Raw genomic sequence first — 14705 nt, 5'->3', positions numbered from 1 at the left:
TTAAGTCTTAAAATCTTTGAGTATATTATCTGTTTGCTATCAGACTACTGCTTGCACTTAGAACTGACAAAATTCTTTAAATAACTGTCACCTTATATTTTGACAAAGACGACCTCCTTTGCTAATTTATCTTCTCAAGAGTTTAGGATTCTGAAAAGAAGTCTAGTAGCAGTGTGAATATACATTTGAAAACTGAAACTAAATGGAAGAAAAGGAAATGCATGAAGGGGAGAAATGACCAGAAAAAGAGTGATGGAGGTGATGATAATGCAAGGAAAATTATTTCCTTGTACAACTTTCCAAATACAGAGAAACAATATATAGCAAATCCAAATTTACTTCAAAAATTTAAGTAAAAGGGTAAAGATTCTGTATTTTCAGCAAATATGCTAAAAGGAAATACAGGTTGAATATCCCTAATCCAAAAGTCCAAAATCCAAAATGCTCCCAAATCTGAAATTTTGTGAGCACTAACATGACACTCAAAGGAAATGCTCATTAGAGCATTTTGGATTTCAGATTTTTGGATTAGGGATGCTCAATTGTTAAGTACAATGCAAACATTCCAAAACCCCCTAAAAAAACTGAAATCTGAAACACACATTCCCAAACATTTTGGATTAGGGATCTCAACCTATATATAATTTCCCCCTCTTCTTTTCTCTGCATGTGGCTTCTGGCCAAAGGGAAAAGAATATGGGAACGAAGTAACTACAGAATAGGCAAAAATTGTCTCTCATTACTTTCACATATACTTATAAGAAATGTATTAAACCCTTGGAAAAACTGTGATAATTTATACTGTATACACACACGTTTTAAAGAAAACAATATACACAAAGGGTTGCTCAGCCCATTCTCCCATAAGAAATATAAGTCTACTATTAGTAGTAAGTACATGTTGAAAACAAGAGAACTAGGTTGGTAATGACTAATGCCTTGTAAATTAAAAAAAAATTTACATTCTACTTTAAAAAATCAAGTTCCCTTTCTAAATTTTTTTTATAAGTTTTTGGATTCCCTGTTTTCAATTTTCAGAATCTATTTAAATAATTTTACAATGGAGATAATTATTCTATAATTTTCCTGTAGGCTCTGATCATGATCATTAACACTGGTTGTGTGCCTTAAACCTGTATTCTCCAGAAGGGGTCCCTATGGCAAAATGATTAAAATAATGGGATATCAGAGAGCACAAAAAAAAAAAAGCATTAAAATAAGCACAATTAACAAAAGCAACAATAACAACAAAAAAATCACATACGCTTCCAGTTCCTGTTTCATCTTTGTGAACTCTTCTTTTGTCATCGACCCTTCTCCTTCTCCAAGCTTCTGTAGTTTTTCCCTTGAAGCATCAAAATCAGGTCTTGGTGGTGCTGGTGGGATCTACAACAGAGCCAAATCACTCATTTTAAGGAATTATTTCATTTCTCAAAGCATTGTACTACTATCACCACAAAAGACTGTGCAGGGGAAATTTAAAGGTTTTTTTTTTTTTTTTGAGACACTGTCTCACTTTGTTGTCCAGGCTAGAGTGAGTGCCGTGGCGTCAGCCTAGCTCACAGCAACCTCAGACCCCTGTGCTCAAGCAATCCTACTGCCTCAGCCTCCCGAGTAGCTGGGACTACAGGCATGCACCACCATGCTCAGCTAATTTTTTCTATATATATGTTGGTTGGCCAATTAATTTCTTTCTATTTTTAGTAGAGACGGGGTCTCACTCTTGCTCAGGCTGGCTTTGAACTCCTGACCTGGAGCAATCCACCCACCTTGGCCTCCCAGAGGGCTAGATGACAGGCGTGAGCCTCTATGCCCGGCCCTACAAAAATTTGTTTAAAATTAGCCAGGTGTGGTGGCACATGCCTTTAACCCCAGCTACTCAGTGAGGCTGCAGCAGGAAGATCCCTTAAGCCCAGGAGGTTCAAGGCTGCAGTGAGCTATGACTGTACCAAGGCACTCCAATGAGTGACAAAGTGAGACACTGTCTCTAAAAAGAAAAGAAAAAACAAAATCAAGGAATTTATAGTAGCTTTATGCTATTGTATTTTTTAAATTTTATTTTATCAATATTATTATTTTCTTTGAGACAGAGTCTCCCTCTGTTGCCCCAGATAGAGTGCCGTGGCATCAGCCTAGCTCACAGCAACCTCAAACTACTGGGCTCAACCAATCTTCCTGCCTCAGCCTCCCTAGTGGCTAGGACTACACAGTGCTAATTTTTCCATATTTAGTAGACCAGGTCTCGCTCTTGCTCAGGCTAGTCTCAAACTCCTGACCTCAAGCAATTCTCCCGCCTCAGCCTCCCAGAGTGTTAGGATTACAGACATGAGCCACTGCACCCAGCCTGTATTTTTTTTTAATTGATGAATACTATCAATATGATCCAGCAAGGGATGTTAAAAAACGGTCCTAGATTGGAGGAGTGTACCAGAAGCAGAAAGAACTGTTTTCTTTTTTTGAGACAGAGTCTTACTTTGTTGCCCAGGCTAGAGTGAGTGCCATGGCATCAGTTTAGCTCACCGCAACCTCAAACTTCTGGGATCAAGCAATCCTACTGCCTCAGCCTCCCAAGTAGCTGGGACTACAGGCATGTGCCACCATGCCCGGCTAATTTTTTTCTATATATATTAGTTGGCCAATTAATTTCTTTCTAGTTATAGTAGAGACGGGGTCTCGCTCTAGCTCAGGGTGGTTTCAAACTCCTGACCTCGAGCAATCCGCCTGCCTCGGCCTCCCAGAGTGCTAGGATTCAGGCGTGAGCCACCACTCTCGGCCGAAAAGAACTATTTTGAGAACAAGAGAACAAGACATGGATTAATGACTAACTTTATTCTATTCACCCAGTCAGGGAATAAGTAAGCAAACACTTACCTAAATAAGAATGTAAAGGCTAGCAGAGATATAGCATTCAAGAAATTGATATAAGAAAAAATTACCTTAGGAAAAAGGACCTATAAGTAAGAACTGTTATGGAGAAAATGATGGAAAGGTAAAGAAAACAAGACAAGACAAAGAAAAAAAAAAGAATGATTACAAGAAAAGGGTTAAATCAAGGAAGGCAAGAGGGTTACAGAGCACCAAGTGTAGTTCAACACAATCATTGACAATTAAAACATGGTCTTAGTCTTTGAGAATTGGTTAGCCTATGAAGGAAGATAGTAAGAAAGTACCATCAGACAAGAAGATAGGGAAGGAGATGGAAACAGAACAGGAAAAGAAGAAATTAAGAACTAAATTTCAGAAATCTGTCCAAGTGTAGTGGCTCACGCCTGTAATCCTAGCACTCTGGGAGACCGAGGTGGGAGGGTTGCTTGAGGTCAGGAGTTCGAGACTAGCCTGAGCAAGAGCAAGACCACATCTGTACAAAAAAAAAAAAAAAAAAAAACAGAAAAAAATTAGCTGGGCAAGTAAAAATAGAAAAAATTAGCTGAGTGTGGTGGCATGTGACCGTAGTCCCAGCTACTCAGGAGGCTGAGGCAGGAGGATTGCTTGAGCCCAGGAGTTTGAGGTTGCCATGAGGTAGGACACAGCACTCTAGCCTGGGCAACAGAGAGAGACTCTGCCAATCAATCAATCAATTTCAGAAATCTGGCTGGGCATGGTGGCTCACACCTGTAATCCCAGCACTTTGGGAGGCCGAGGCAGAAGGATTGCTCAAGGTTAGGAGTTTGAAACCAGCCTGAGCAAGAGTGAGAACCCCTCTCTACTAAAAACATAAAGAAATTAATTGGCCAACTAAAAATATATAGAAAAAATTAGCTGGGCATGGTGGCACACGCCTGTAGTCCCAGCTACTCGGGAGGCTGAGGCAAGAGGATCACTTGAGCCCAGGAGTTTGAGGTTGCTGTGAGCTAGGCTGATGCCACAACACTCTAGCCAGAGCAACAGAGTGAGACTCTGTCCCAGAAAAAAAAAAAAAAAAAAAAATTCAGAAATCTGAATGTGGTCAACAGCTGAGGCAGGATGACCATCTATTCTTGTTTTTTTTTTTTTAATTTAAATTTATATTTTTTCACTTTTTAAATTATTTTCTTACAGAGAAAGGAAACAGACGAACCGTCTATTCTTGACTGCAACATCTGGTGCATACTTAGATTAGATAACCTAAGAGGTTATCTAACTCTAAGTATTGGTCCACCTAAAGGTTTAAAACCAGTATGGTGGCCGGGCATGTTGGCTCACGCCAGTAATCCTAGCACTTTGGGAGGCCAAGGCAGGAGGATTGCTCGAGGTCAGGAGTTAAAAACCAGCCTGAGCAAGATCGAGACCCCAGATCTACTATAAATAGAAAGAAATTAATTGGCCAACTAATATATATAGAAAAAATTAGCTGGGCATGGTGGCATATGCCTGTAGTCCCAGCTACTCGGGAGGATGAGGCAGAAGGATTGCTTGAGCCCAGGAGTTTTTTTTTTTTTTTTTTTTTTGAGACAGAGTCTCGCTTTGTTGTCCAGGCTAGAGTGAGTGCCGTGGCGTCAGCCTAGCTCTTCAGCCTAGGCAGAAGAGCGATCCTTCTGCCTCAGCCTCCCGAGTAGCTGGGACTACAGGCATGCGCCACCATGCCCGGCTAATTTTTTTTTTTATATATATATATATCAGTTGGCCAATTAATTTCTTTCTATTTATAGTAGAGACGGGGTCTCACTCTTGCTCAGGCTGGTTTTAAACTCCTGACCTTGAGCAATCCGCCCGCCTCGGCCTCCCAAGAGCTAGGATTACAGGCGTGAGCCACCGCGCCCGGCCGAGCCCAGGAGTTTGAGGTTGCTGTGAGTTAGGCTGACGCCATGGCACTCACTCTAGCCTGGGCAACAAAGTGAGACTCTGTCTCAAAAAAATAAAAAAATAAATAAACAAAATAAATAAAACCAGTATGGTTTGTAACATTCTCTTAATTAATCCCTAGGACAAGCCTATTTCTTAAACTTAAGAATTTAAAAATTCTTAAGTATAATATGTCCCCATAAAACAAAACAACTCAGGATAAAAGGTGGCAGCCAAACATGTTTTGTAACTGACAATTTTTTAAACATCACGTAAGTTCACTAAAGATCCTAAATAAGACTCCCACATATATTAACAATACACGGGGGACGGTCAAGCTAGAACCTCTGACTCGAGGGGGGATGGGCAATATAGGTAACCTTAACATTTGTACCCCCATAATATGCTGATAAAAAAAAAAAAAAGCATGAAATCATTCCCACTTAAAACTGGAACCAGACAAGGCTGCCCACTATCTCCACTTCTGTTCAACATAGTGCTGGAAGTCTTGGCTACAGCAATCAGACAGGAAAATGGAATCAAAGGTATCCAAATAGGGGCAGAAGAGATCAAACTTTCACTGTTTGCTGATGATATGATATTGTATCTAGAAAACCCCAAAGATTCAACCAAGAAACTCCTGGAACTGATCAATGAATTTAGTAAAGTCTCAGGATACAAAATCAATACACAGAAATCAGAGGCATTCATATACGCCAACAACAATCTAATTGAGAACCAAATCAAAGACTCAATCCCCTTCACAATAGCAACAAAGAAATTAAAGTACCTAGGAATATACTTAACCACGGACGTAAAAGACCTCTACAGGGAGAACTATGAAACACTGAGGAAGGAACTAGCAGAGGATGTAAACAGATGGAAATCCATACCATGCTCGTGGATCGGCAGACTCAATATCATCAAAATGTCTATACTACCCAAACTGATCTACAGATTCAATGCAATACCTATTAAAATCCCATCAGCATTCTTCACAGATATAGAAAAAATAATTTTACGCTTCGTATGGAACCAAAGAAGACCCCGAATATCAAGAGCAATTCTAGGCAACAAAAACAAAATGGGAGGCATTAATATGCCAGATATCAAACTATACTACAAAGCTGTAGTAATTAAATCAATATGGTATTGGCACAAAAATAGGAATATTGACCAGTGGAACAGATGTGAGAATCCTGATATAAAACCATCCTCATATAGCCATCTAATCTTTGACAAAGCAGACAAAAACATACGCTGGGGAGAAGAATCCCTTTTCAATAAATGGTGCTGGGAAAACTGGATAGCCACCTGTAGAAGGCTAAAACAGGACCCATACCTTTCACCTCTCACAAAAACCAACTCACGCTGGATAACCGACTTAAACCTAAGGTATGAAACTATTAGAACTCTAGAGGAAAAAGTTGGAAACACTCTCCTAGACATCGGCCTGGGCAAAGAGTTTATGAAGAAGTCCCCAAAGGCAATCACAGCAGCAACAAAAATAAATAAATGGGACATGATCAAACTACAAAGCTTCTGCACAGCCAAAGAAATAGTCATGAAAGTAAACAGACAACCTACAGAATGGGAGAGAATTTTTGCATCCTATGCATCCCATAAGGGACTGATAACTAGAATATATTTAGAACTCACGAAAATCAGGAAGAAAAAATCAAATAACCCTATTAAAAAGTGGGCAGAGGACTTGAACAGAAACTTTTCTAAAGAAGACAGAAGAAGGCCGGGCGCTGTGGCTCACGCCTGTAATCCTAGCTCTTGGGAGGCCGAGGCGGGCGGATTGCTCGAGGTCAGGAGTTCAAAACCAGCCTGAGCAAGAGCGAGACCTCGTCTCTACTATAAATAGAAAGAAATTAATTGGCCAACTGATATATATATAAAAAATTAGCCGGGCATGGTGGCGCATGCCTGTAGTCCCAGCTACTCGGGAGGCTGAGGCAGAAGGATCACTCGAGCCCAGGAGTTTGAGGTTGCTGTGAGCTAGGCTGACGCCACGGCACTCACTCTAGCCTGGACAACAAAGTGAGACTCTGTCTCAAAAAAAAAAAAAAAAAAAAAAAAAGAAGACAGAAGAATGGCCAACAAACATATGAAAAAATGCTCAACATCTCTAATCATCAGGGAAATGCAAATCAAAACCACAATGAGATATCACTTAACCCCAGTGAGAATGGCCTTTATCAAAAAGTCTCCAAACAATAAATGCTGGCGTGGATGCGGAGAGAGAGGAACACTCCTACACTGCTGGTGGGACTGCAAACTAGTTCAACCTCTGTGGAAAGCAATATGGAGATACCTTAAAGCGATACAAGTGAATCTACCATTTGATCCAGCAATCCCATTGCTGGGCATCTACCCAAATGATCCAATGACACTCTACAGAAAAGACACCTAAACTCAAATGTTTGTAGCAGCACAATTCATAATTGCAAGGCTGTGGAAACAGCCCAAGTGCCCATCAATCCAAGAATGGATTAATAAAATGTGGTATATGTATACCATGGAGTACTATTCAGCTCTAAGAAACAATGGTGATATAGCACATCTTATATTTTCCTGGTTAGAGCTGGAACCCATACTACTAAGTGAAGTATCCCAAGAATGGAAAAACAAGCACCAGATATATTCTCCAGCAAACTGGTATTAACTGAGTAGCACCTAAGTGGACACATAGGTACTACAGTAATAGGGTATTGGGCAGGTGGGGGGGGGGTGGGTATATACATACATAATGAGTGAGATGTACACCATCTGGGGGATAGTCATGATGGAGACTCAGACTTTTGGGGGGAGGGGGGAAATGGGCATTTATTGAAACCTTATAATCTGTAACCCCATAATATGCTGAAATAAAAAAAAAAAAAGCAAAAACAAAAAAAAGAACAATACAGTATCTAAAACTCTCCTAGAAATTTGGATTGAAATGGAATCTTAATACTTACAATATAACCTGCATAGTCTTCATTTTCAACAAAGGAATCATGAAGCCAGATGAATTCCTCATGTTGTCGAACAACAGAAAACTCATTTTGTTTAAAATTTGGCAATGAACTCTGCAAAGACGAAGATTCTTTTGAATAAAAGTTACACTAAAAAGCTTTTAATAAACATTTTATATCTTATTTTCTAAAAAATTAGTCTTATAGGGGAGGCCATCAATGTCTTTAAAGTCTGTTATAAAACACTGAGATAGATACCCAGACAAAATTATCCTCAGATCTATGGGAAAGCTGATTGACACACTCTTATTCTATTGTACTGCTACCATTACTTAAAAGTTATCTTATTAATATATTTCAAATTAAACTATTCAAACAAAGGAAAATACATTTGCAATCTGAAAATGTGCCCAAGAACTGAGATCTAGTAAGAATAATAATTTGTAAGACAGTAATTTGACTAATAAAAACAACATAGCAAAATTAAAAATAACAAGACTAGTAAAAGATATTAATAAAAATAGAGAAAATTAAATTTGTACTATGTCTAGGTTCTGTGATTAATTCTCAAAATGTTAGCTTGGTGGTGCATGGCTGCAATCCTAACACTTTGGGAGGTCAAGACGGGAAAATGGCCTAAGGCCAGGAGCCTAAGACCAGCCTGGGCAATAGCAAGACCCAATCTCCACAAAAAAATTTAAAAAATTAGCTGGGCACCACGTGGTGGCCATGTCCATAGTTCTAGTAGTTGGGAGCCTGAAGTAAGAGGACTGCTTGAGCTCAGGAGTCTGAGGTTGCAGTTAGCTATGATGATGACATGAGACTCTCACTTCGATGGCAGAGCAAGACTGTGTCAAAAATAAACTCAAAAAATAGATAAACAAATAAATAAAATAATTCTCAAAATGGTAATCTTAAAAGTACATTTCTCCAAAACTTTTTTTTGTTAAAATAGCAGTGAATTATAAACTAAAATACAGTCTATTTCTAATCATGTTAAAAACCCAATTCCAGTCAACATATTATTACTATTACATATGTAATATTAGCACAGTAAATGGCTAAAATAATACAAAGTACAAAATCACACTTACCTTTGTGTGAACAGTGAATTTTACTTTATCCCTCTCACTAAGAGCATCAGAAATGTCTACCTGCAGGGCAGCATCAGTCTGAAGATCCACATTTATTGCTTTAAGCTAGAAAAAGAAAATAATATCTTAATAAATTTTTTTATGCTTTTATATAATTTCATTCTTCTCCTTAACAATAAGACAATTCAAAAACAAAACAAAAACAACAAAATACTCTTTTTTTTTTGAGACAGAGTCTCACTCTGTCGCCTGAGCTAGAGTGCCATGGCATCAGCCTAGCTCACAGCAACCTCCAATTCCTGGGCTCAAGCAATCCTTCTGCCTCAACCTCCCGAGTAGCTGGGACTATAGGCATACGCCACCATGCCTGGCTAATTTTTTCTATATATTTTTAGTTGGCCAATTAATTTCTTTCTATTTTTAGTAGAGACAGGGTCTCACTCTTGCTCAGGTTGGTTTTGAACTCCTAATCTTGAGTGATCCACCCGCCTCAGCCTCCCAGAGTGCAAGGATTACAGGCGTGAGCCACCGCGCCCAGTCAACAAAATACTCTTAGTAGTCTTTAGAGTCTTATGAGTCTAAAAAGGTACTTGAGTTCATTTAATCCCACATATATTGCAGGTGCTTTGGGTAATGCTAATATCTTAACCAATTTTCATTCTACCCCATTCAATTATACTCTGCTTTGTATAAGTCACAGAGCTAACCATGATTCATCACAGTTTCATCCAAAAAGAAAACTATTTTCCAAGAAGATTGTCCATTAAAGTTCAATATTCTAAAACTAAGGAATGAATCTCAGCATAGTGGTTCATGCCTGTAATTCTAGCACTTTGGGAGGCTGAGGCAGGAGGATTGCTTGAGGCCAGGAGATGGAGACCAACCTGAGCAACATATGAAGATTATTTCTACAAAAAATGTAAAAATTAGCTGGGAGTGGTAGCATGAACATATAGTCCCAGCTACTGTGGAGGCTGATGCAAGAGATGACATGAGCCCATGAGTCTGATATTGCAGTGAGCTATGATGACACCACTGCACTCTAGCCCAGGCAATAGAGCAAGACCCTGTCTCAAAAAAAAAAAAAAAACAAGAAAAATTTTAAAAAATTGAGCATTAATTTTAACTCTATTGTTTCTTTCAGTTTAAGAATATACAATGAAATTATTAAATATAGTTAAATATACTACATGTAAGCCTGGTGAGGTGGCTCACGCCTGTAATCCTAGCACTCTAGGAGGCCGAGGCAGGAGGATCGTTCAAGGTCAGTAGTTCGAAACCAGCCTGGGCAAGAGTGAGACCCTGTCTCTACTAAAAAATAGAAATAAATTAATTGGCCAACTAAAAATGTATATGGAAAAAATTAGCCGGACATGGTGGCACATGCCTATAGTCCCAGCTACTCAGGAGGCTGAAGCAGAAGGATTGCTTGAGCTCAGGAGTTTGAGTTTGCTGTGAGCTAGGCTGATGCCACGGCACTCTAGCCAGGGCAACAGAATGAGACTGTCTCAAAAAAAAAAAAAAAAAAAATATATATATATATATATACACACTATATATATGTAAATTACTAAGAAAAATACTAAATTTATAGAGTAAGTACTCAATAAATAACCCTACAAGCTACAATACAGTTGAAGAATTGGATGTGTTCCCTATTTACTGCTTCTATTTACTTGTCTATGAGGATACTTTTCCACTTAAAATTTTTAAACTTTATCCAGACAGGGTTTTGCTCTGTCACCCAGACTGAAGTACAGTCACACAAGATCACAGTTCACCACAAGCTCCAACTCCTGAGCTCAAGCAATTCTCCTGGCTCAGCCTCCTGAGTAGCTGGGACTATAAGAGTGTGCCACCATGCCCAGCTAATTTTCAAATTTTTTTTGTAGAGATATAGGGTCTGGCCATGTTGCTCAGGCTGGTCTCAAACTCCCGGTCTCAAGCAATCCTACCACCTTGGCCTTCCAAAGTACTGGGATTACAGGTGTGAGCCACTGTGCCTGGCCCATTTTTCTTACTCTTTAAACAATAAATATTTTTAAATGTTTGGGTAATTTGGAGACTTACAAAAGAGTCACATATGCTAAAAGATAAAGTTTCAACCCTTTGCGAAGATATAAAATATTTAAAGTCTAATTAGCCTGTTTCAAATATAGTACTGTAGTTTTAAAACCCAGGATTTACTTTAGGAATCTCACCTGGTCATTAATACTTCAAATTTTGATTACAATGTAAATGAAAAAAAACGCTGGATCCAAAACTATTTATACTCAATGATCTCAACTAAAATATTTTTAAAAATATATACAAAGGACTTATAAGAAATACACCAAAATGTGAAAAAGAATAGATTTTCTTTATACATTCCCTTATTCTCCTAATTTTCCACAATATGCATGTAGTACTTTCATAAATAGGAAAAAAGCCTTCTTTAGACAGCAATCTTGTGACATTAAACAATGCTATAGTTCCTTATTAAATATAGTTATGACTTTACTAGTAATAAAAAAGTAACTTATTTCATTTTGCACAATTAGTTGAGTAATATGCTTGTTAAACACATTACATGAAATACAACCAAAGATTCACAGAAGCAATTCAACACTTTAATTTACTGTGATACTACATAAGATAACCTTAAACAAAAATTTTACTGATAACTTTAATAAGTTTGTATTAAGTTAAATTTCAATCTGTAATCATATTTTTAAAAGTTTATACCATAAACTTACACATAAAAACTTTTTTTTTTTCTTTAAGACAGGGTATTGCTCTGTTGCCTGGGCTAGAGTGCAGTGGTGTCAATATAGCTCACTGCAACCTCAAACTGCTGGGCTCAAGCAATCCTCCTGCTTCAGCCTCCTGAGTAGGTAGGACTACGGGCATGTGCCACCATACGCAGCTAAATTTTTTGTTTTTGTAGAGACAGGGTCTTACGTTGTGCAGGCTAGTTATAAACAAAAATAATTTAAAATGTTTTAAAAAAATCATTGTACTCAGTGCTACATGTAGCCTTCTGTCAGATTTAAAAAATAAAAAACTGCCTTGAATAACAAAGTTTTCTTTTTCATTTTCCAACTATCTCATTGCTTCTGCAATACTGGAAACATTAGTGAATACTCTTTTTCAGTTTTCTTGCTTCTATTTAGTCTTATCAGGTCTTCATACTGATCTCTTCTCCAATTTCCTACATTAATTATAGTTTCAGAAATGTTTCATTTTTTCTGTTTATTCACCTCCAGGCCACTTTTTTTTTTTTTTTTTTTTTTTTTTTTTTTTTGAGACAGAGTCTCACTTTGTTGTCCAGGCTAGAGTGAGTGCCGTGGCGTCAGCCTAGCTCACAGCAACCTCAAACTCCTGGGCTTGAGTGATCCTTCTGCCTCAGCCTCCCGAGTAGCTGGGACTACAGGCATGCGCTACCATGCCCGGCTAATTTTATATATATATATCAGTTGGCCAATTAATTTCTTTCTATTTATAGTAGAGACGGGGTCTCGCTCTTGCTCAGGCTGGTTTTGAACTCCTGACCTTGAGCAATCCGCCCGCCTCGGCCTCCCAAGAGCTAGGATTACAGGCGTGAGCCACAGCGCCCGGCCTCCAGGCCACTTTTAAGCTGTTTATTGTTGTAGCCTGAATAATGACTCCCCAAAAGATACCTACATCCAAATCCTAGAACCTGTAAATGATATCTTAAATGGCAAAAAAGGACTTTGCAGATGTGATTCAATTAAGGATTTTGAGATGGATTTTTAAGGTGGGCCCTGAATCCAATCACATGTATCTTTATAAAAGGCAGAGATTTGACACAGACAAAATCTTTTAATAACTAATGAGAAGGCAATGTGACTATAGAGGCACAGGTTAAAGTAATGCAGCCACAAACCAAGGAATGCTGGCAGTCACCAGAAGCTGGAAGAGGCAAGAAATTCTTCCCTAAAGCCTCTGAAAGGGGTTGGCTTTGCCAGCTGACACCTTGATTTCAGCTCAATGATCCTGATTTCTGACCTCTGATCTCCAGAACTGTGAGAGAATAAATTTCTGTTGTTTCAAGCTACCAAGTTTGTGGATTACAGCAGCCACAGCAAACTTGTACATTTATCATAGTTTTTGTAAAAATGACCTTAGCATTTCTCCATTTATGTTTTCATTGCCTAGTCTACCATTTCCCAAACACAACTGATAAAAATCAACCTGGCTGTCTGTTAAAAATACAGAATTTCAGGCCTCTCAAAACAGAATCTTCAGGCAAAGGGCCTTAAAGGTCTGTAATTGAGAATACCAGCAGAGGTTTTCAGTGTTTTCTTTACATTTAGATCCTGACAAAACTTCATTATTACAACTGCTAATTTTTTAATGTTTATATAAAATATTTATGCCAAATTTCATATCTACATGTACATTTTTATTTTCAGATTTTTTTTTAACCATTGATCTATTAGTTTGGAAACAAAATCTTTCAGGGATTTCTACATTTGAGTAGCTGTTATTTATTCTTCCAGTTTATTAAAGTATTTTTGTCTCTTCTATTTCCTTATCCTTCTATACCAAACACACTGTCCCCCCCCTTTTTTTGATAGCACACTTGGCTTTTTTATTATAATTTTTATCTACATAAAATATCATTGTATTATACATTATGTACTTAACACTTTTGGTCTTGAATTTTACTTTTTTAGGTATAAAATGCAGATTATAAGTATATAATTTGAAGAGTTTTAACATATAGGCTACCTACCATAATCAAGATATGGAACATTCCCATTATCCCCAGAAAGTTCCCTCATGCCTCTTTACTTTTCTTTCCTTTCTAACTCTTCTGTAAATTCCTTCTCATATATCTTTTCAAAGCATATTATCCACTCACATGTTACCTTAGTAGTTATTAATTCAATCTACAATTTGTCTTTTTTCATTCTTTTAAAAACTGAGTTCTAGAACTGATCTCAGAAAAATGTGCATGAATCACAAATGCTGAAACATTGGCATAATTAGAGCATGATGCAAAATACTGATGGTACAACTAAGACTTTATATTTCATAAGTTCAAAACATGAAAGTATTTATTCTGATATTGTACCCCAAATAATTCTTTCTCATTCCTTGAGCACACAGATAAAAGGACACATAAAGGATTATTTTATTTGACAATAAGATTTGCTTCAAACACACAAAGGTTTTTTAAAAGTCTATTTCTAATAACTAAGATGTATAATGGAAAAGCCAGTGCCTAAAATAAAATCACTCTCAACATCAGTACAAAATTTCACTGAAAGTTAATGTGCTATAATATTTCATCAATTCTAGATGTGAATTTTTAAAATTTTAACATTTGAAATAGGGTTTTCTGGCCGGGCGTGGTGGCTCACGCCTGTAATCCTAGCACTCTGGGAGGCCGAGGCAGGCGGATTGCTCGAGGTCAGGAGTTAGAAACCAGCCTGAGCAAGAGCGAGACCCCGTCTCTACTATAAATAGAAAGAAATTAATTGGCCAACTAACATATATAGAAAAAATATTAGCCGGGCGTGGTGGCGCATGCCTGTAGTCCCAGCTACTCGGGAGGCTGAGGCAGAAGGATTGCTTGAGCCCAGGAGTTTGAGGTTGCTGTGAGCTAGGCTGATGCCACGGCACTCACTATAGCCTGGGCAACAAAGCGAGACTCTGTCTCAAAAAAAAAAAAAAAAAAAAAGAAAGAAATAGGGTTTTCTTTCCATCAATGACAAACTACAATTTAACTGGCAACATTTTTTTCTTTCTTACCAGTACATAAAATAAGATACATCTTTCAATCAATTGCACCTCAATTTGATAAAATATCATATTGTAAATTTAGTGTTAATTACATAAAATATTGACTTAGGCCAGAGAGTGGAAAAAAAAAATTACG

At 37.8% G+C, this 14705-nt stretch overlaps 1 protein-coding gene across 2 annotated transcripts in view; it reads right to left on the bottom strand.

The window, feature by feature from the left end:
* SNX6 (sorting nexin 6) overlaps window positions 1-14705 on the bottom strand; it is a 334434-nt gene that overhangs the window by 43103 nt on the left and 276626 nt on the right. For both annotated transcript variants that reach the window (XM_012736493.2, XM_076004109.1), the window contains exons 4-6: window positions 8819-8923; window positions 7728-7838; window positions 1265-1386 (exon numbers count right to left, since the gene is read on the bottom strand). In XM_012736493.2, coding sequence (XP_012591947.2) covers window positions 1265-1386; window positions 7728-7838; window positions 8819-8923 — 338 coding nt within the window. The remainder of the gene's footprint in view (window positions 1-1264; window positions 1387-7727; window positions 7839-8818; window positions 8924-14705) is intronic.

Source organism: Microcebus murinus, chromosome 6 (assembly GCF_040939455.1).
Source record: "Microcebus murinus isolate Inina chromosome 6, M.murinus_Inina_mat1.0, whole genome shotgun sequence".
NCBI lineage: Eukaryota > Metazoa > Chordata > Mammalia > Primates > Cheirogaleidae > Microcebus > Microcebus murinus.
Note: the sequence above shows the minus strand (reverse complement) of the source record. Positions and strands in the feature narration are given on the sequence as shown.